This window comes from Tupaia chinensis, unplaced genomic scaffold (genome assembly GCF_000334495.1).
Source record: "Tupaia chinensis unplaced genomic scaffold, TupChi_1.0 Scaffold144346_1, whole genome shotgun sequence".
NCBI classification, from domain to species: Eukaryota; Metazoa; Chordata; class Mammalia; order Scandentia; family Tupaiidae; genus Tupaia; species Tupaia belangeri.
In genome coordinates, this window is record NW_006204205.1 from 2,061,766 (window position 1) to 2,085,302 (window position 23,537).

The 23,537-nt window shown below is 41.6% G+C and overlaps 1 protein-coding gene across 2 annotated transcripts; it reads left to right on the forward strand.

The window, feature by feature from the left end:
* Positions 1 to 2,050: 2,050 nt before the first annotated feature.
* Positions 2,051 to 21,712, forward strand: SKP1 (S-phase kinase associated protein 1). 2 transcript variants are annotated; one of them, XM_006166858.3, is made up of 6 exons: positions 2,051 to 2,194; positions 7,268 to 7,364; positions 14,298 to 14,371; positions 17,619 to 17,762; positions 19,466 to 19,606; positions 21,653 to 21,712. In XM_006166858.3, the coding sequence occupies exons 2-6, from the start codon at positions 7,268 to 7,270 to the stop codon at positions 21,677 to 21,679; spliced, it is 483 nt and encodes a 160-aa protein (XP_006166920.1). In that variant the 5' UTR covers positions 2,051 to 2,194; the 3' UTR covers positions 21,680 to 21,712. The 2 variants fall into 2 exon arrangements, with proteins under 2 accessions (XP_006166920.1, XP_006166919.1); XM_006166857.3 differs by lacking the exon at positions 21,653 to 21,712 and adding an exon at positions 20,344 to 21,077.
* The last annotated feature ends 1,825 nt before the right edge of the window (positions 21,713 to 23,537 follow it).

The following is a 23,537-nucleotide window of genomic DNA, read 5'->3' on the forward strand; positions in this document are numbered from 1 at the left end:
CAGCAGTTGGTAATGGCTATGTCACTGGACTCCTATGGATCAAGTCCCAGACCCAGTGGCTTAAACTCATGCCGTGTGTGTGTGTGTGTGTGTGTGTGTGTGTGTGTGTGTGCCCATGATCCTGAGAGGAGAATGGAAGAGAAGGGATTGAGGAGTGGCCATCCCCCGTGGGGGATGATTTCTCACTTTCTGTCTCTCTCTATTTCTGGCAAGTACACATGCCCTATAGCAAAAACCTCTCCAAAAAAAAATTTTTTTTAAACTTCATTTACTCATTTATTTATTTTAATTAGACCACAGAGGGACAGAGTGAGAGTGGGGGCAGTGGCAGAGTGAGAAAGCAAGCTGCCAGGTCTGGGACTCAAACCACAGTCAGCCATGTGGGAGTCCAGTACCCTTAACCACCATGCCACCTGCTGGCCTTGAAACCTACACTTTTAAAAACAAGTATCTCTTGGTGATTGTAATATTGGGGTTTCTCAGACATATTTGGTCAAACATATAACTTCTTTGTACCAGGTCAACACTGGATCCTCAGGCTGGCTGTGTGACCTGGCTCTGCCCTGGTCCACTTAGAATGTCCAGCAAGAGTTTATCAGCCAACCTATATGCCATGGGCAGGGTGGCAGAGAGGCTCCCGTGGGCTCTGACTAGGTCTAGAGCTGAGGCTGCGAGCACAACGCTGCACTGCGGAGAAACAGTCTGGGAGCCGCAGGCCTTTCATCTTTCATCTGCTGTGGCACCTGGCAGACACTGGACACCACCGCTTGTAGACAAAGACCTGGTAACCCAAGGAGCTGCTTGACCTCCCTGCTCCCTCCTATCCCACAGTAGCTGTAGGTTTCTGGTTTCTTTGGGGGGCCCTGTGTGGAAGTGTCTTTTGTGTCTCTGGTGTCATGAATACTATCACATGCCTGTTGGTTAGGTGAGCCAGGCGCCTGAGTCTCCTAGGGAGGGGCTGGTAATGTTCCCTAGGCTGAATAGGGCAGGCTGGGGCAGTTGCACAATCCGACTGGGGTGGGTGCTTTCAGACTTCCTTCTGGAGTTTTGGCTTCACCCTCTAACCAATCGCAGCCTTCTGGGAGCACCCATCCAAATCTACTGTCCAAGGCTGGGTCTTGGCTACCTGGTTCACTGCCAAGTTCCCATCATGGGTCTGAATGCGGTGTTGTTTGCTTGTTTTTAAGGTTTTGCTATAGGGCATGTAGGCCTGTAGGGGCTGGGGACAGGAGAGAAATAAAGTTGAGAAATCACCCCTGCAGGTGGTGGGTGGGGTGACCATGCAGGAATCCCCTCTTCCATTCTCCTCACAGGATGTTGGGAACACATGCACACGCACTCTGGTGTTTCTCCAAGTCTGGGCCTCCAACTGCTTAGTAAGCCAGGTGGGATCCAGCTGCCTTAACCCAACCTCCGTGTCGCCTGCTGGCTCCCTGAATGCATGGTTAGGGAAGAACAGCCACTTCTCCATAGAGTCTTCTCTCTGGGGTGTCCCTACAATGATGGCCGTTTTTGGTCTGAGCTCCCCTTCAGAAGTCCATGCTAGGAACTAAAGTTAAGACCACCACACTGAAGAGCAAGGTTCAAATCCCGGCTCTGTCTCTTAATCATTCGGAACTTGTCCCCACATACACTGTTAAGGGCAGGGGGCTAACGGTAGGGCACCAGGGAACACCCCGTGCAGTTCTGTGGAGAGTCAGGTTGCGACAGCGCTCACAGCTCAGGGGAAAACACACCCTCCGGCGGCGCCACACCCCTACCCCGACAACCCATGTACTTGTTTCTAGGCCTTTCAGGATTGGGTCATTCGCTCGGCTTAGGGCAGCCTCTGCCTGAAAGACCCTCCAAAGCCGCGCAGGTGGCTGACCGTCCAGGGGCCCACTTTGAGGAGGAGGCACCGCGCTTTCGAGGGTGGGGTGCAAGGCTAAAGCCCCTTCCCAGCCGCCCGCCCCAGCCGCCCCCTGGGGCCCGGCGCCCTCCCCGGCGGCGTCGACCTGCCGTCAGGCGATCTCAGCGGCCAGCCCAGCGGCTGTGTGACGTCACGAGCCCGGGGTCCTCGGCGCCTGCGCCTGCTGCTATAAAGGCTGACGCCGCGCCGCGCCGCCGGAGTGGCCTTGTTCTCCTTTCTGTTGTTTGCTAACCCTGCTCCGCTCTCGTCAGCGTCCGGGCAGCCGTCTCCCTGAGACCGGGCACCGTGAGTAGTTGCCCACCGAGCTGGACGGGGCCCTGGCGCCGGGAATGTGAGCTGGGTGGCGCCACCACGGCGACTTTGGCCTGCCCGAGGGGGGCGGCGACATGGGCCTGGTCTTCCTGCGGGCCGGCTGGAACCCGTTGCCGACTTGGTAGTCCGGAGGCGCCGTCAGGGCTGGTTCACCCGCTCCGCCCTCGACTCGGCGAGGCCTCTTGGCCGCGCGTCCTCACGGCGCCCTGAGAATGGGAGCCGAGCCTCGGGTTGGGCCTTCTCTGCCCCAGGCGGGCGGCAGCCGGCGCGCAACTCGGCGGCAGGGGCCCGGCTGCGCGCCTGGAGCTGAACCCCAGGGACCCGAGAGGGGGTGGCGGCCGGGCTTTGAATGGGGGAGTCCCTTGGCTGTCGTGAGCGTGGGTGTGTGTCCGTGTCTGGCTTTTGTTGTCGGAAGGACGAGTGGCGCTGGTAGTCCGAGACCTCTAGCTTCTTGGTTCCTTTCCCTTTCTCCCCTGTATCTGGCGTCACTAGCTACCGATCCTTGGCACCGAGGCGCCTCGTATTGCCTGCTCCTTTGGAATATTTCTGTATATTCCTCTGTCACGTCCTGGAGGCTTTGAAGTAATTATTGTATGTTGTTACTATAATAGCAGCTATCGTCATAACGATGACTTTTAAGAGCTCAGAGACTCTGAAACTTAGTTCAAGATGTCTGTCATTTAAAGGGATAGGATGTTCACCTGCTTTGGTTCACTTTTTAATGGAGATTTGAGTTTGGGGGGCATGCATTTCTCATTCGAGCGTCACAATAGAACCTGTGTCACAGAACAATGCAGTCTCTTCCACCCTGCAGTCCGAAAAGTGGCAGAATTGTGGGTCACTTAAAGCGCAGGGTTTTGTTTTGTTTTATTTTAAATGATGTGGTAGAACTTCTTTACCACTCTTGGAGGGTTATTTTCTGAGTATTAAAAGATGAAATAAATAGTTTTGAAAGCGTGTCAAATCAAAACTTTATTCATTACTAATGTCAGAATTTTGCACATAATTTCAGTATAACTAAAGGTTTTCTTTGAGCATTTAATCTAGGATTACAAAGTGCATTGAATTACAGATGAACAGATTGCCTCCCTTCTATTTCATATGATCGCATCTCCCTTAGGAGTAACCTAATATACCGATTTTAGAGTCACAAATTTGACTATGACTAAGCACATCTTGCTATTGTATTTATCAAGAGTTCTCAGAAAGAATGCAAAATGCTGTTTTTAAAGTGATTTTATCAGCTGTAAGATTTGTGATTGTGTAACGTTCGTTCCCATGTTGTAGAGTATATATAAAAAAACATAAAATGTTTTGTAGTTAAAAACTGGGCTCACAAGAAAATACTTTCTTTAGGGGATACCTTTTGTTGTTGCCTGGTCACAGGGGAGGATCCTCTGCTCTGGTCCTTATCTATTGAGCCGGACAACTGCATTATTGGCAAGCACTAAGCACCATGGAGAAGCAGACTTGTTTGTGAACCAAAAAGTGAAATCTGATTCTCTCCAACCTTGGATGAGAGCAAGACACTTCAGTGGCTGGTTTTAAAACATGCTTTACCTTTTGCTTCCTATGCCAAACAACTTGTCTGCTTAGGGAATGGGGATGATTGTCTCAAAAGAGTTCAGAGAATATTTTAACTGATGTGTAGTGGTTCTTAAGTCTTTGAACCTAAAATAGATGCAATGAGTATTTCAAGTGCCAAATTTAACACTTTCGTGAAAAAATCATAATATGCTTAAAAACTTTCTGTTTACATTTTTTTCTTTATTCATGAAAGAGCATAGACATGAAAGAAATTCTCGATATAATTTTTAAAAAATTGCCAATGAGTGCGTGTGCTCACTGGCGAGCCGGCAGGGCGGTGTGAGAAAGCACACTCCATGGGGGTTGGTCTTGACACAATCCCTTCCTCCATTTCTCCCTCCTTTAAGGATTTTGGGCACACAGTCACATGTCCTATATGTTTTTCATGCCTCCTGGTCCAGGATTCAAACTGCGAAGTTAGCCATGTAAGAACCAGCTTCCTTAACCACCATGTCACTGGCTGGCCCATACAGTGTTTTTAATATAACACACCTAGAAACCTTTGGAGGTGTATTAAGTTCCTAAGAAAAGTTTGTTGTTTAATTTTTCCATGGGTGGGGGATGAGAGGCAGACAGAGAGACATGCACCTCCAGCAATCCAATCCCTGGCCTCCACCAGCCATGTGTGCACAGGAAGATGAACTTCTTGACACATGAACCTGAGACCTTCCTGTATGGTCCCAGCATGGAGCATTATATTGCTGCACCACTAAGGCTGGGCAAGTTTTTTTTTTTCTTTTCCTAAGTTTTATTTATTTTACAAAAGAGCACAGAAGAGAAACAAGTACTTTAAAAGGGTCTTGAAACACCTTCATCCCCTTCCTTCAACCTCTTACCTAGTCATGATCTTGGGGCATGTGTACATTCAATGTGTTTCAGGTCACTCCGGACTGAATCTGTGGTCAGCCATGTGGCTTCCAGCACTTCTAGTATGCCACTGCTTGCACCAACACATCTGGCCCAGAACTTTTTAGAGTTTCTTTTTTGGCCAGGTGCTAGGAATTGAGTCATTTGAAGTTAATTGCTTAATTAACTCTTTATGTAAGAGGTGTCTCTTTTTTTGGAGAGGTTTTTGCTATAGGGCGCGTGCGCTCACCAGATAGAGACAGAGAGACAGCGAGAAATCACCCCCCAGGGGGGATGGTCATGCTACAATCCCTTCTCCATTCTCCTCGGGATCTTGGGCACGCACGCACACACGCCTGGCGTGAGTTTTAAGCCACTAGGTCCAGGACGCGAACCGCGGTCGACTATGCGGTCGATTACGTGAGAGTCCGGCGACATAGCCATTATGCTAATTGCTGGTTCCCTGTAAGAGGTGTCTTTTCCCTAGTGGTTCATAATTTAAGTTAACAGATAAACTTTTGGAGCAAGGAAGATCTCAGACTTGGACACCTGGACAGTTAGTAATGAAAGCTACAAAGAATATTGAAATTTAAGTTGTTTATTAAGTTTATAGAATTGTGTTGACATCTGCTTATCCTCCAGTCATTTTACTCTTGTGTATTTGGTCTTGCATTGGTTCAGACATAAATGTACAAACCCAATGTGTTCTTAAGCTGAATGCATTTTTCACTGGTAGATCTCTCAGTGGGGGAATGACTTTATTTGGTAGCTGTGCTTATTTCAGGTTTGACTTCTCCAAGTTTGCAGGTGGTTAGTTTTGTCGGTTAACTTAATAGGGGTTAACTTAATAGTAGGTCTGCAGGAAAGTAAGTCACAATGTATTTTTCTTTGTTTTTCTATGCAAAAATGCTTCTTGAGTTTCTCAACAACCCAATGTTTAGATGAAATTAGTATTCAGTGGGAGCAGAAAGGAGATATATATGTATATTGTTATTTTCAAATTTGCTACAGGGTGTGCATTTGCTGGAGAGGGAGGGAGGGAAAGTGAGAAAGCACTCCCTCACCACCACTGTGGCAATGCTGGAAAACCTTCTCTACCATTCTCTCAGAATTTTGGGCACACGGGACCAGCAGTTACCGTAATGGCTATGTCGCTGGACTCCCATGTAGTCGACCACGGTTTGCGTCCTGGACTCAGTGGCTTAAAACTCACGCCGTGCGTGTGTGCCCAAGATCCTGAGAGGAGAACGGAGAAGGGATTGCAGAGTGGCCATTCCCCCCGGGGGGTGATTTCTTGCTTTCTGTCTCTATATCTCCCTCTGTCTGTCTGGTAAGTGCATGCGCCCTATAGCAAAAACCTCTCCAAAAAAAAAAAAAAGAGAATTTTGGGCACACACGTACTTAGTCTGGTGTGTTTTTCAGGTTGCCACATCCAGGACTTGGACCACAATTGGCCATGTGTGATTCAGCCACATTAACCACTTTGCCACACTGGCTGGTCCAGCCAATTTGTGTGTGTATATATATTAAGAATTATTTAAAAATTATTTATTTAATTTCATTTATGATGATGATTAATTTTGACCAGAGAGAGAAAGGGAAAGTGATAAAGCAAGCCACCAGGTCCAAGACTCGAGTCAGCCATGTGGGAGTCCAGCCATCCAGCCACCATGCGACCTATTTGCTCCAGCAAATATATTTTATCTTAGATGTATTTTGCATCAAGAGTATAGACTGTAACTCTTAAATTTATACTAGTTGTAAGTTCAGTAGGGCAGACCTTAAAACTTATTCTTTTAAAAAAGAATTAAATTTTATTCATCAGTATTATTTTTAAAAGTTGACTAGAAAGAGACAGAGGGAAAGTAAGAAAGTAACCCACCAAGTCTGGGACTTGAACTGCGGTTGGCCATGTGGGAGTCTAGCACCTTAACCACCATGCTACCTCCTGGCCCCAGGCCTTAAAAAGCTTCTATTCAGAGGATTTATACTTTGAAAACTTTTTTATGAAAATGCTTGTAGGCTGTGACACCTGGTGGCATGGTGATTAAAGTGGCTGGGTCCTACATGGCTGACTACATGGTTCTGGTCCCAGACCTGATGGCTTGAAAAACATGCCAGGCATGTGTACATGCCCCAAAATACTGAGATGAGAAGGAATCATAGAATGACCGTCCTTCTAAGGAGTATTTTCCCATCCTGCCCCTCCCCAAACTGTAGTATGCACCCACATCCTGTAACAAATTGTTTTTTTAAAGAATTATTTAATTTTTTTATTCATTCATTTATTTATTTTCATTTGACCAGAGAGAGAGAAACACTAAAGAGAGAGTGTGTGTGCAAGCCACCAGGTCTGGGACTTGAACCTTGGTTGGCCATGTCAGAGTGTCCAGTAACTTAACCACCATGCCACATGCTGCTCCCTCTCCATAACACATTTTTTTAAAGATTTGTGGTTTTACCTGTACATATTACTTTTAGCAGTGTTATGGAACTATGTACTGTAGATCTTTCCAACTTTACAGATAGGTTAGAGGCTTCTAACAGACTGTAGTTATGAGATGTCTTATAGAACTAATCTCTTAAATTTCATACTCAATATACATTTTTTAGATGCCTTCAATTAAGTTGCAGAGTTCTGATGGAGAGATATTTGAAGTTGATGTGGAAATTGCCAAACAATCTGTGACTATCAAGACCATGTTGGAAGGTAAGATTATTTGAAAATGGGGGAGGTGAGAAATGAGAAGTGTATAATTTGAGATAATTTATGAATATCAAGTCTATATGAGCAATATTCTATCATAAGGTATTCAAGAATATGAAAGGGTAAAAGTTTATTTTTTTTTCTTTAAAATATAAGCTGTGTTTTGTTTTTCCTTTTAATTTGCTATAGGGTGCTTCTGCTTGCTGGAAAGTGATACTGAGAGTGATTGAGAGGGAAAGTTGAGAAAGTACCCCCCTGGGGGGGGGAAGGGGAGAGATGATTATGTTGTAACCCTTTCTTCTCCATTCTCCTCTTGGGATTTTTGGGCTGTGCTTGTACATGCATCTGGCATGTTTCTTTAGCTGCTGGGTACAGGACTCAAACTGCAAAGTTAGCCATGTGGGATCCAGCTGCCTTAACCAGCATACCACCTGGCTGGCCCCATATTATCCTTCAATAGGTCATCCTTTCTGCATTGAATTAGTGAGTTTTTCCCCATATTAAATGGATAAGGTCATAAGCTAATAAAATTTAAGTGATTTCTAAGTCTCAGTGTTTCAAGTAAATTCGGATTCATAAGTTCTAATAATAATTAAAGCCTGTGGAAGAGGGATACTTTTGTATCCCTCTTATCCCTTTTAAAGTAGTTAAGTAGAAGACTTTTTTTTAGTGGAGAGAATAAGCTCTATAGATTGTAAGCTGTATAGGTGTTTTTTGTTTAACTTTCCCTTTTGTTTATATCTTCATTTTTCTGAAATGCTGCAATGTGTGTGTGCACAGCAAAGTGAGGCAAGGAAACAGATTCTGAAACATTTACTGTTTAATGTGGATCTTGTCTTAGTATTACTGGTGGACTTGTGACCATTAATAGTATTGGAGGCCTACAAATTAGTGCCTAAAACCGACGGGAAGACAAACTAAGTAGTATTCAGAGTGTTCTTTGGTACTCAAATGTCAGAGGGTTTTATGTAGGAAAGATCTGCAGCTTATAAATTCTTAAGAGAGAGATAATGTACCAAGCACTGGCTATTTGCTTGTGAAAAGAAGGTAAATGAGACATGTTCTTTGCCCTTGAAGAATGTATAAACTAGAATGGAAGCCAGATAGATACAAAATAAGGCAAATGGTCACATGGTGTAATTAGCATATCAATAAAATTGCATGCTGAGTGGTACTGTGGGAATATATTGAGCTTTTGGAGAGACTGCACTATATAGTATTAGTGAGGTGATAATTTCATATTTAGTGTAATTAAGATGTTTTGGGAGATTGTTCTGAAGTAAAATGGATAAGGGTGTATTAGGAAAAAGTAAAATTGAGGATTTTAGTTCATGTTATTGGGGTGGGATAGGATTCTGATACTGTAGTTGGTATAACTGAAAACAGGTTTGAGAGGAGTAAAGAAAATGTCTGAGCTTGAACTGTGAGATCCCTTCAAAAGATCTATATAGCAATCTATGAGTATGTGGATCTTTGCCCCGAGTCGTAGACTGCTAGCCATAAATAAATGCTTTGTGTGGTGAACTAGAGGAGTATAACTATGAAAGAATATGAGGTTGGAGTAAACCTTGTGTGTTAAAAGGATAGCATCAGAAGTGGAGAATCAATGAAGTGGGATTCATGAAAGAAGAGGTATATCTAGGTGACTAGAGTGATTGATCACCAGATTCATATACTATGGACTGATCACTTAGGAATTCATAGTTAATAAATTAGAGAACTTATTTAAGTGTTTACATTTTTTCTGACAAATGCTGAACATACCGTTCTTTTTGGTAATTGATACCAGTCTTGTGGCACTTATAGTCCAGTATCTGGTAACTTACATAGATCACATCCATTAAGTTGTAAGCCCCTTGGTACATCCCACAGTCACTGTTCAACTACCTATGACTGAAGAAGTATGGTATGGTCACTAATAAAGAGTATGAAAACAATCCAAGTGTCCCTAAAGGCAGGTGAGTAAGGCTTTATCTAGAAGATATAGAAATGGATACAGAGATTGCTGCCTGAATACTTGCTTTGGCGATGAAAGCGTTCTTTATTTCATTTTAGTGCCTGACACACTAATCTTCCTGTGCTGCTTCAAAGAAGCATTTGCCAATGTTAAGAACGTAGGGCTCCTTGAAGGGTTTTAACGGCAACTTGGATGACTGAAACAAGTAGACTGAGAGACATGTAGCAACAGTTAAATAACACTTTCCCTTCATACCTTTGAGGATCAAAGGTGAATGGTTTTAGCTTAAAAGTCAATGACTTGGGAAACCAGCAGATGACATAATGGTTACGTGGCTAGACTCCTATGTAGTTGACCATGGTTCAAGTCCTGGACCTGGTGACTTGAGACTCAACACTGGGCATGTGTGTGCATGTCCAAATATCCCAAGAGGAGAATGGAGGAGAAGGGATTGCAGCATGGCCATCCCCCCTGGGGGATGATTTCTCACTTTCTGTCTCTGTCTCTCTGGTGAGTGCACATGCTCTGTAGCAAAAATCTCTCTTAAACAACAACAAAATTAATAACTTGGGGCCAGTAGGTGGCATGGTGGTTGGGGTGCTGGACTCCCACATGGCCGACCATGGTTCAAGTCTCAGGCTTAGACTTGCTTTCTCACTTTCACTTTCTGTCTCTGGTGAGCACACATGCCCTATAGCAAATTAAATAATAATAATTAAAAATTAGATAGATAAAAAAGAAAAAACCCAATGACCTATGTAGGATTCTAGCTTCTTACCAATTAGAGTATTGAATCTGGCAACTTCTTTCTGTATTTTGCATCTGTAGTGTCTCTAGTTGTGGGTTTTATGTAACATGGAAAACGAAATAAAACCTTTTATTCACAGAATAATCAGAAGTGAATATCTTGGTATGTGCGTATGTGGATTGGCAGATTTGTTCAGGTTCAGGGTGTGGTAGCAGTATACAGATGTCATGCAGCAGTCTTTAGAACTAAATAGCTTAAAGGAATGACTGTTGCTACTTGTATATTTAGTGTAAAAGTAAAAAACATGGTACATCTTTAGTTTAAATGGTAGAGAAGTAAGCCTCTACTACTGTAAAAGCCTTATTAAATTTTATTTTCATTTTTGCCAGAGGGCAAGTAGATTGCTAGAGAGAAGCAGAGAAACAGAGGAGGGAAGTGAAAGCATTATACAGGGGGCTTGGTCACTCTACAATCCCTTTTCCATGTCTTCCTCCTTTCTGGGATTTTGGGCATGCACACACATGCACCTGGCATGGTTTTCAAACTGGAATTGCACTGTGGTCAGCCATGTGGGTCTGACTCCCAATTCACAGCACTTAACCACTGCGCTGTAGGGCTGGCTCAAGTCATTTTATAGTTTTATTCGAAGCTGAGATGGGATTAGAGGTGGCATTGGTGGGGAAAAGAGAGTGGAGGTGAGTGAGTCCATCTATACAGTTGAATATGAGTTGAATTCTTTTTTTAAAAGCACTTCTTAAAAAAAGGTTTATTTAACTTTATTATTGTTATATATATATTTATATTTCTTTGAGACGTTTTTGCTATAGGGTGTGTGTGCTCGCCAGAAAGACAGAGACAGAAAGTGAGAAATCACCCCCCAGGGGGGATGGCCACACCACAATCCCTTCTGTATTCTCCTCTCGGGATCTTGGGCACTCACACACATGTGCCTGGTGTAAATTTAAGCCACCAGGTCCGGGACTCAAACCACAGTTGACTACATGGGAGTCCAGTGACCTAGCCATTATGCAACTGCTGGTACCTATTATCATATATGTTTTTAATTCATGGGGGGGAGGGGGAGTAAGAACCCTAGCCGCCATGACTCGAACTGCATTTGGCCATGTGTGAGTCCAGTGCCTCAACCACCCCTGAATTGAATTATTTTTGAATCTACTCATATCTTCACTATTCCACTGGCCCTGAGTTGAATTATTTTTGAATCTACTTATATTTTCACTATTCCACTGGAACTGTTTGTTAAGCTCAGTACGTGCATGTTGTCAAGTATATTGTCTGTTTTCGGTTCTCATCTGGAGTTACTGACAGCATTTGACGCTTGATCATTCCCTTCTTCACTTGACTTCCAGGATACTTTACTTACAACTTACTTTGGTCACAGTCTTATGTCTTCCATCTTAAAAGCCTACAGGTGTCTGGAGTGTAATCCTTGAACAACTTCTATATATACTCATTCATTCCCTTGGTCATAGTCTCATAACATTGTAAGCTATCTAAATTTTTTAAAGTTTTATTTTGGTATAGTATGTACACTTGCTTGAAAGAGACAGGGGGCTGGTGAGAAAGCTGCAAAACTCCTTTCAGGATTTTGGACATGCTTTACATACACACTTGACATGTTTTTCAAGCTGTGGGATCCAGGACTTGAACCATGCAGCTGGCCACATGGGATCTCATATCCTTAACCACTATACCACTGGCTGATCCTAAGCCATCTGTATACCAATCCCCAAACTTAACCTACAGTCCTCATTTCTTGATTTCTAGACTTGTTTATATGCTTGCCCTTAGATATCTGATGAATCAGATTTACGAAACTAGAGCTCTTGATATCCCACTCCTAGTGGGAATACTGGTTCCTCTAACAGCCTTCTCTTTATGAATTAATGGCAACTACAGTGGCAGATCCATCTTTCACATGCTGTAAACCCTCTCTCTCCCCCACCTCCAACTCCTTTCACCTTTTCTTCCCTTATACTGGAAAATTCTGTTGCCTCTACCTTCAAAACACTACAGTGTTAGACCATTTGGGGCTGGCAAATGGCTTGGTTGGTTAAGGGTGCTGGACTCCCACATGGTCATCTTGCTGTTTTGAGTCCCGGACCTGGTGGCTTGCTTTCTCACTTCCCTTTCTCTCTCGCTCTGTGCCTCTCTGGTCAAAATTAAATAAGTAAATAATAAAGTTAAATAAAATAATTCTTGCCATATGGCAGGTGTCACTATACCCTAATAAAATAATTCTTTTAAAAAAAAGTTAAAAAAAAATTAGACCATTTCTTACCTCCTCCTCAGCTACAAAGCTTGTCCAAGCTACTGTCTTGAGCTTGGATTGTCAGCTCAACTGCATGATAGGTTTCCCTTTTCTCCTCTGCTCTCTATTATCTCTTCTCAGTACACTAAAATATACAAAGCCCTATTACTGTTTGTCTCCCTTGCTACCATTATTTCATCTTACCTGCTTTCTCCCCCTTGCCAGTTGTCATCTTATAATACTGCATTCCTTAGTGTTTTTGGAAAATGTCAGCCACTCCTTTCAGGCCTTCACATTTGCCATACCTTCTGCTTTAGGTGTTTTTGCCTCTACAAGATTTTACTCAAATAACATTGAGGGATCCTGCACAACTCTAAAACTGTAACAGTCATTTCCCCCCCTTCCCAACCCTTCCATACTCATTACTGACTTTCCACTGGTTAGAACAGCATTTGGAATGTATTAGAGACACAGGTGTTTGACTTAGCATTGGGCATGTCTACATTGCTGATACTCTGCTACAAACCCATGCAGCACCATAGTAACTTTTGGCCTCTAATTTTGGTCATTAGTAACTATTTAGTAACTTTGTTAGGCAGCTATTGTATAAAAACTGAAGGACAGATCTTTTTTATTTAAAAAAATATTTTTATTAAAAATCTTTAGCATAGATAACATGTTGAAAGTCCTTGAACTCTTTAACTTCTCAAGACATACTATCATCAACGCTAACTGCTGGTTCCCCCTTATATATTTCTCTGGAAGGTATTTTAAACAAATATATAAGCATGTTTCCATGCTTATTCAGATAACATTTATCTTTTTTTACCTAGCTTTTAGAAACTTGGGGCCAGGGGAACCAGCAGTTAGCGTAATGGCTATGTCGCTGGACTCCCACGTAGTCGACCACGGTTCGTGTCCCGGACCCGGTGGCTTAAAACTCACGCCGGGCACGTGTGCGTGTGTGCCCAAGATCCTGCGAGGAGAAGGGACTGTGGCGTGACCATCCCCCCTGGGGGGTGATTTCTCGCTTTCTGTCTCTCTGTCTCTGTCTGTCTGTCTGGTGAACGCACATGCCCTATAGCAAAAACCTCTCCAAAAAAAGAAAAGAAAAAAAAAAAAGAAGAAAAAGGAGCTTTAATCCTAAGATAGATAATGCCAGTATGTGTAGAGTCACCTGCCACCTTTGTGTCAGTGGCTGCATGATCCGTTTTTGTGTGTGTGTGTGTGCGCGCTGCGCATGCGCTTATATGTGTATATGTGCATATACATCTTTGGGCTTTAGATGGAGTAGACTGAGATTCTATTGTGATACTGCTCTAAATTCAGTCTACTAGAGAATTGATTACAAAGCATAAAGTGAGGGTACAGCATTGATCTTTTCCCCCCAGATGACTGCCCCATCATTCAGTTTTATTTATTAAATCACCTTTCCTAGTTAAAAACTCTCCTTATGTAACATTCCTGTATTTGTTTACTTCTGACTTAATATTTTTTTTTTTTTAACATTTTTATTTATTTATTTTTCAAAGAGATTTTTTGCTATGGGGTGTGTGCGCTTGCCAAAGAGACAGAAAGTGAGAAATCATCCCCAGGGGGATGTCCATGTTGCAGTCAGTCTTTTATCCTCCAGTCTCTTCTTGGGATCTTGGGCATGCACACACACGCGCCTGGTGTGAATTTAAAGCCACTAGGGCCAGGACTGAACCATGTTCTGTCATGTGGGATTTCAGCAACCACTATGCCATCTGCTGGTCCAGTGTTACATTGTTTTGGATGGTTCATGGTCCTCCCATTGTTAGCAATTTGAAATGGTCTTAAGAGAACTAATTTTAGTATGGTACTTTATATATTCCTTCAGACAGCACATCTTACAAGTTACTTGTTTGAGAATATACCTGATTGGTAATAATATAATGGATTTAAGAAATAATAGCAACTCTGTTTTGATTTTCTTAGATTTGGGAATGGATGATGAAGGAGATGATGACCCAGTTCCTCTACCAAATGTTAATGCAGCAATATTAAAAAAGGTAAGATCTCAAAGTGTTTAATTTTTGGAGTAGGAACATGTAGACTTTTTTTCTTTTTCTTTTTTTTTTTTTTTTTTTTTGAGAGGTTTTTGCTATAGGGCGAGTGCACTCGCTGGACAGGAAAGAGAGAGACAGAGAGACAGAAAGCGAGAAATCACCCCCTAGAGGGGATGGCCATGCCACAATCCCTTCTCCTCCATTCTCCTCTCCGGATCTTGGGCACACATGCACATGCGCCCAGTGTGAGTTTAAGCCACCGGGTCCGGGACCTGAACCACGGTTGACTACATGGGAGTTCAGCGACATAGCCATTATGCAAACTGCTGGTCCCACATGTAGACTTCTTAATGAACTTAGCTTTTAAATTTTTATATAATGCTCTTGTTTGTTTGTGTAGATGATGAGTATTTCTGAGGCTAGTGTGTGATGTTTCTAATCCTGCCGAAGCAGGAAAATGTAGCTAGCCTTTTTCAGACTAAACATTTCTGAAAGTAGACTCAAACCACAATTAAACTTATTCTGGTATAGATTCAGTTTGGGTGTACATGACATTATTTCAGTTGATGTCAGTTAAGTCTGTTCTGATTAAAATAAACATTAACGGGTTAATACAAGTATTTCAACAAACGAATTAGGTAGACCTTACTGCTTAAAATTACTTTAAAATCAGAAAATTTTGAAACACTTATTTGAATGGTACTTGAATGTTTTTAAAGCTAAATACTGATATACTAAGAAAAATTCTGTCTACTTCCTTATTACAGTTGACAATTGTCATTGATTGGACAGTAAAAAGATACTTTCTGTGTGTGGTACACCTACGTAAGCACTTCTCTAGGACAGAAGTCTACATGTGGAATGTCTGGGTCACAGGATAGTTTATATATATAAACTTTGATAAATTTGCTAAATAGCCTTCCATAAAGACACTGCTTTTCACCCTGGAAGAACTAAAGCATGACTACCTTTCTAGATCTGTGTTTTTCAAATTACTAAAGTCAAAATAAAAGAATATATATGTATATACACTGTGTTCTCTTTTCTGTTTTTTTCCTCTGTGATTTCCCCCTCCCTCAGATAATAGTTTATCCTTTCAGTATTTTCTTACACAGATACTATAAAAAAGTATGTTTTTTTTCTCCATGTAACAAATGAAATGATAAGCCTATGTACATTTATAATATTTTTTATCTTTATGAATGTTTTATAAGTATGGGTATTTGTTGTAGTTTATTACATACTTTTTAGATTTTTCCACAGAGTGCATGCACTTGCTAAGGTTGGGGGGGAGTGTGAGAAATCACCTCCCTAGTGGGGATGGCCACATCACAATCCATTCTCCTTTCTCTTCTCGGGATTTTGGGCATGTACACACATACATCCAGTGTACCTTTCAAGCGGGGACTCAAAACATGGAGTCGACAGTGGAATCTTGCACCTTCACCACCACATCGTCTGCTGGCCCAGTTCTGGTGTATTTAACCAGGCCCTATTAATATTAGAGTTGTCTAGTCCTTTGTATTAGTGTGCATTAAGTTACTAAGACACAACAATGTGTAAAGAAAGGAAAATTTTCTTTTGCCCACTAAATGAATATGTCTTGAAGGGAGTTCAAGAATATGATTGTTCTGGCTTATTTCTTTTTTTGTTGACCACCTCACTTTGTTTCTACGTGTAATCTGTTTCCCATCTTGAATAGGATTTTAGTTTTCCAGACGAGAGTATACCTCCTTAATAAAGCACATTAATTGGATGCTTTATTCTAAAGAAACAGCAACTTTTTTCCATATTGGGGTAAACACTGGTTAGACTTGGAGATGGAAGTTTTAGCTCCTGTCTGTCCCTTCTTTTTTTCTTTTTTTGGAGAGGTTTTGCTATAGGGTGTGTGCACTTGCCAGAAAGACAGAGAGAGACAGACAGAAAGTGAGAAATCACCGTCCAGGGGGGATGGCCACGCTGCAATCCCTTCTCCATTCTCCTCTTGGGATCTTGGGCATGCATACACATGTGTCCAGCATGAGTTTAAGCTGCTGAGTCCAGGACTTGAACCACAGTCAGCTACATGGGAGTCCAGCGACATAGCCATTACACTAACTGCTGGTCCCCTGTCAGTCCCTTAGGAGATTTTTCAAAGGCCACTGACTTATACACAGCAGGTATGTGTGTCATCGGTCTTTTTTGAGGGGAAGTTGGGGGGGAGAGGTTTTTGCTATAGGGCGCGTGTGCTCGCCAGACAGAGACAGAAAGGGAGAAATCACCCACCAGGGGGATGGCCACGCTGCAATCCCTTCTCCTCCATTCTCCTCTCAGGATCTTGGGCATGCATGCACATGTGCCCGGCATGAGTTTTAAGCCACTGGGTCTGGGATGCGAACCACGGTTGACTACGTGGGAGTCCAGCAACATAGCCATTATGCTAACTGCATTGGTCCTTTTTTTAAAACATACTATTGAGTGGCATTAGGTACACTCATAGTGTTATGCAAATATCATAAATTACCATTTCCAGAACTTCTTCATTATCCCAAACTGAAACAGCCCATTAAATGATAACTCATTTCCCCATCCCCCTTGCCCCTGGTAACCACAATTTTACTTTCTGTCTTTGTGAATTTGACTGTTCTGTGTACTTAAACATGGAATCATATTTGTCCTTTCATGTCTGGATTATTTTATGTAGTATAATTTCAAGGTTTATCTATGTTTTGTAGTTTAACGGTCTTTTTTTTTTGTAGTGAAATACACAGAACCTGAAATTTACCATTTTAACCATTTTCTAAATGTATGATTCAATGAAACCATTATGCCATCTGCTGGTCCTGTACAGAAAATTTTAATGTGATCAAATGTAGTGCTCTGTTTTGCCTTTCTTTCTTTTTTCTTTTTTTTTTACTTTGCTGAAGGGGGTGCGTGCTCCCTGGAGACAGAGGTAAAGAGGAAGTGAAAAAACACCCCTGCACCATGGGTGGTAGTCATGCCTAAACTTACCTTTTCCATTTTTCCTTTCAGGATTTTGGGCATCAAAGTTTAGAACTTGAACCGTACAGTCAGTCATGTGGGATCCAGTCACCTTATCCATGGTGCCATTGGCTGGTTCCAAACTTTATTTTTAAGTTTGACTGTTAGTTTATTGTTCAAGTCAGTCTTTAGCTAGCTGTTAACCCAGTGTGTGAATAATGTTGCCCAACAGTGGAAAAAGTTCAGTGTCTCAAAAATAACACAGAGGAATGAACTTTTGTTGTTGTAGGTCATTCAGTGGTGTACCCACCACAAGGATGACCCTCCTCCTCCTGAAGATGATGAGAACAAAGAGAAGCGAACAGACGACATTCCTGTTTGGGACCAAGAATTTCTGAAGGTTGACCAAGGAACACTTTTTGAGCTTATCCTGGTATGTTTTTAACATTACATATCTTATAGAATGAATAAATTCATTGATATTGAATGGCTATACTATCTTAACTCAGATGTAATATGAGATGCTATTTTAAATCTACTTAACAGTAATCTCATAAATGTATATGTTAGATACCACACTTAAAAGGCAAAGATTGTTAGATTGACTTTGAAAGCAAGAATTGGATATGTTGTCTATAAAAAACCCACTATAATATAAGATATCCTGAGGTTTAATGAATAGAAGGTATGCTATGTTAATACTTAGCAAAAGGAAGCTGGAGTAACTATATTAAAGAAGGTAAGTTTCAAATCAGTAATCTAAACATCCACCTTAAACAAAGGAAAGATGAAATTAAATCCAAAGTAAGCAGTAGAATGAGAATATTACAGAGCAGAGGCTCAGCTATGGTGGCATGTACTGTTAAGATACTGCTTTTGGGAGGCAGAGGTCACATGTGAGGCCTAGGTTACATTCTTGGCCCAATCTCAAACATCCCAGAGACAAGGCCATATGTCTATAATCCTAGCTAACTGGAAGAGTGGGGCAGGATGTTCATAATATAATGAGACTTGTGGGAAAATCAGTATCTGTCTGTCTCACTAAAAAAAAAAAAAGCACAGCTCCCGTGATACAAGCAGTAGAGCACTGCTGCCTGAGGCTAGGGCCACGTGGGAGGCTGGGTCTAGATTCTGAACCAACCTGAGAAACAGGCTGGGTGCTAGCACTCACCTGTAATCCTAGCTCGTTGGGAGGTTGGGGTAGAGGATAAAGGGTGTGACCCTATCAAAAATACTTCTGTTTCCTTTTCTTGTGCTTGTTAGATGGTTTTTCATTAAAAAATAATAATAATAATGAAAAGTTGGAAACCAGTGACTTAGAAAACAGTAAAACAATGGTCAATGAAGCCAAAAGCTGGTTCTGTGAGAAAAATCCGGAAAATGTAATGCTTTAAACTGCTTATTTTAGTCTACTTTTCTGTCTGTTTATAAAGTATCACACTGGGTAAATTAAAAAAATAGAAGTTTATTTAGCTCATAGTTTTGAGGATTGAGACCAAGGGACTTCATCTGGGGTCGTCTTGAAAACTACAGAGTTCCCACCAGTAAGACCATGAGGGATCTTTTTGTTGGTAGGGACTCCCCGCAGAATCCCAAGGTGTGACACTGTGTATCATACGATGAGAGAGCAAGAGATTGTGTCTTTGTGTCTCAAAAAACTACCACAATTCAGTCGGGGTCCTACCTTAATGACTTAATCCAATCTTGACCATCTCTCAGAGACTCCACCTCTTACTGTTATAATCAGATTAAGTTTCTACTATGTTTATACTGTCACAGTGACTCATGTGAATTTGGGGCAGACACTTTCAAACCATAACACTACTTATATTTGAATTCTTTTAACTGTGGATACATATTTTTGCCAAGCCCTGACTTGCAGTATTTGTGTGTGCTCGTACGTACCATTTAACATTTGAGCTGATACAGTTTTCCTAAGGCAGCACAAGGACTTCATGTTAAGAGGTATAGCAGAGGAGGGTACATACCAAAGTGTCTTTGACAGAAAATTTTGATTTATTCTTTTATAATTTCTTATAATCAGCTAGCTTTTAAGCTTAATCGGGTTTGGATTGTCATTCACTAATTTTGGATTTTAAAGTATCGAGTATAATGTAAATGACTGTCACTTCACAGGCTGCAAACTACTTGGACATCAAAGGTTTGCTTGATGTTACATGCAAGACTGTTGCCAATATGATCAAGGGAAAAACTCCTGAGGAGATTCGCAAGACTTTCAATATCAAAAATGACTTTACTGAAGAGGAGGAAGCCCAGGTAGGTAGCACATAGTTTGACCTTGATCACATGCTTTTTAAGAGACTCTTGGGTCATTGGAAAAGTCACGACATGTTTTCTGTGCAAAAATGCATCATGGCTTTTCTGATGACCCAATAAAATCTATAACATACCAGGAAAAGAAGTGCCTTTCAAGGAGTCTTGATACTTGAGGAATAATAGAAATCTTAATGTCACCTAAACATAGTGATCTATCTCTGTGAGTCTAAATACTTACATGATACTGCTCTTTCATAAGCATAAGAACAGGTAGTTTTCAACCAAGGGACTTGTTTCATACTATTAATTCATTAGCAGTTAACTAGTTATGTGGGCACCTTGCACCTTTTGTACATTTCCAGTTTCAGAAAAAACAGAGTGGAATGTATGCTAGCATACTTCAGAGCAACTATGCAAATGGGGAGGAAATGAGTAAATCAGATTGACTTTATTGACAGGGCTACAAACTGAAATTATGGTAATAAACTAATTCAGCTCACTCTGTCAACTTTACTGACTGAAGCTGTCATTGCCCATTGCCTTTTTTTTTTTTTTTTTAAATAGAATATGAATAGAGCAGAATAAAAACCTAGGGAAGCAAACAAAGGGAATCAAGAAGTATACTCTTAACCTGATATTTTTCTAGTTTTTCACTTGTCCTTCTGACCTACTTCATAGACTAAGTCTTAGAAAAGATTTCTTAAGTTAAAATACTTCCTTATGCCTGTCTCTTCTAGGTACGCAAAGAGAACCAGTGGTGTGAAGAGAAGTGAAAAGTTGTGCCTGACACTGTAACACTAAGAATTGTTCCATATACTAGTTGCACTGCTCTGTTTATAATTGTTAATATTAGACAAACAGTAGACGAATGCAGCAGCACATCAGTTGTATTAGCGGAATATTGTCCTTATTGCATGTGTAGTTTGAGTACAGATTACAAACCTATGGCTGAGTTTCTTCCAGTACGATCGAAAGTTTCTTTTTTCTTTGCTCTGAATAAAACTGAACTGTGGGTTCTCTATCAAAAGTGGCATTTTGGGCTTTTCCTCTTCTCGTAAAGCCATTTCTGCCTAGTTGATTGTCCATTTAACTTTGGTGACCTTTTAAAAGTTGTCATTGTAAATAAAGCAACTTGGAAAAGTTTTCTGAAATAGACTTAACAAAAAATTATCTTTATTCATGAGTTGGAAACTGGAAAAGGGCTACTTGAATGTTCTGAGTGAACTTATTAGGATGTCTTCCAACCGCCTAGAGTTAAGTACAGTACCACTGGTCGTGATTAGCCCGTATGTAGTAGGGCTCCCTCATTTGGATCTGAGGAGTTGTTTTTTGTTTTTATCCTGTCAGCTTTGACTGTATTGCCTACAGACTTAGCTACTGCCTAGTTTGTGGTTGGTTGAGGGTTTTTTCTTTTTTTGAAAAACTGTAACTAGACAGGTTGTTGGCATTTCAATTAAAGACATTTAACCCATGTGGATGTCATACTTTTATAGTCACTGTTCCCATGTAGAAAAACCTATTTACACTGTTTGCATGTAAAAATACTTAAACATTTAACATTAAAATAAGTGATAAAACCCAGAAAACTATCCATGATGAATGCAGTATACTTTCAATAAAAAGTAAGTATACAGTAAGTAGTAAATAGTTTGTTTTTGTAGCCTTAGATGTGACTATTCACTTAACCATTAAATAGGTTAAATTTGTGTACCTTTGTTTAGCTTGAGAAGGCAGTTTCTGTTGTAGCTCATTAGACACTGCTACAATAACCAGAGGGTTGCTAGATTCTGTCTTTGAATTCTTACTTATATGGTTAACTGGAGCCAGTACTTCAGGTCTTAACACAAAACTGCACTGCCATTGATAACACCTCCCTCTCGTAGATAGGTTTAAGTTATTTTCTCTCTCTCTCTCTCTCTCTGGTCAAATTAAGAAATAATAATAATGAATAAAATAAAATCTTTATTTTTAAGAAAAAAGTATGTATACAACAAAGACAATATTTAACCAAAAAGCCTGAAATATTTATCATTTGACATTTTACAGAAAACACTTGCTGGGCATGGTGGTTAAGGCGGCTGGATCCCACATGGCTGACTGCACGGTTCGAGTCCTGGACCCAGTGGCTTGAGAAACATGCAGGGGCATGTGTGTGTGTGCTTGCCCAAAATCCTGAAAGAAAGGAGAACCAGAGAAGAAGGGGTTGCAGTGTGACCATCTCCCATGGGGATGCTTTCTCACTTTCCCTTTCTTTCTCTTGCCCTCCCTCTCTCTCTGTCTCTCTTCAATGATTGCACATGCTCTCTGGCAAAAAGTTTTTAAAAAGAGGGAAAAAAGAAATTTGCTGACCTCCATGACCAGTTCTGGATTTCTGGTTCCCTTTAATATCAGGAAATAAACTTGTCTTCTATTTGTCTTGGTTTTAGTGAGAAAGGTAATAGATTCTCATACTTGCTAGAGTGTCTCATCTGCCACTTCCCTCTATCCATCTCAGGTATCTCGAACAGGATTGTGACACACATAGCTCTTCACTGACCCTCCAGGATTACTACTAATGTATGCCATGCTTAATTTGTGAAGGAAATACCAGCTTCTGGGAAACAGGATCATATTATTAGCTCTTGATCTGTAATACTCAGGAGTTATTAGGCTCACATGAGTGAATAATATCACTACTCATACTTAAAGGATACTGGGGTCTTTCAGAAAGATTGAATAGACAATATAGAAAAAAGATGAACAGACAGTGTAGTGATTTAAATCTTCTCTTGACTTCCTGTAGACTATGGCTCTGGTATTTAAACAAAAATTCCTTACTGAAACTTTTATTTTTTATTTATTTATTTATTTTTGGAGAGTTTTTTTTTTCTTGCTATAGGGCGCGTGAGCTCGCCAGAGAGATAGAAAGCGAGAAATCATCCCCTAGAGGGGTGGCCACACCACAGTCCCTTCTCCTCCATTCTCCTCTCGGGATCTTGGGCACGCACGCACACACGCCTGGCGTGAGTTTAAGCCACTGGGTCCGGGACTTGAACCGCGGTCGACTATGTGGGAGTCCAGCAACATAGTCATTATGCTAACTGCTGGTCCCTGTTTATTTTTTGAAAGAGGTTTTTGCTATAGGGCGCATGTGCTCACTAGCCAGGCAGAGACAGACAGAAAGCGAGAAATCACCCCCCAGGGGCATGGCCACGCCACAATCCCTTCTCTATTCTCCTCTCGGGATCTTGGGCACGCACACACATGCGCCCGGCGTGAGTTTTAAGCCACCGGGTCTGGGGCGTGAACCATGGTCGACTACATGGGAGTCCAGAGACATAGCCATTACACTAACTGCCGGTCCCAAACTTTTATGGTTTCTAGTGGGCAGATGTCCCAGATCACATCTTTTTTTTTTTTTTTGAGAGGTTTTTGCTATAGGGCGTGTGCGTTCACCAGACAGACAGAGACAGAGAGATAGAAAGCGAGAAATCACCCCCTAGAAGGGATGGCCACACCACAATCCCTTCTCCATTCTCCTCTTGGGATCTTGGGCACGCATGCACATGCGCCCGGCGTGAGTTTAAGCCACCAGGTCCGGGATTCGAACCACAGTTGACTACATGTGAGTCCAGCGACATAGCCATTACGCTAACTGCTGGTCTCAGATCACATAATCTTTCAGTTCACTGAAAAGTTAGCCAATCTTGGCCCAGTTTTGGTGGTAGAAGTGGAACAATATAGCAGGCCCAGGTTCAGATGTCGGGCTAGCTTGAACAGGCTGGGCCTGGTAGTGTACACCTGTAATTCTAGTGAACTGGCAGATTGGAGCAGTGGATTGAAACCAGGAGACTATCTAATAACACTTATGCCCTCAGTATAGCTTCTGGTTTTTCAGTGTAAGAAGACATGGTTGCCCTCTTGAGAATTTTGGTTGTAGTTCAGAAGACAA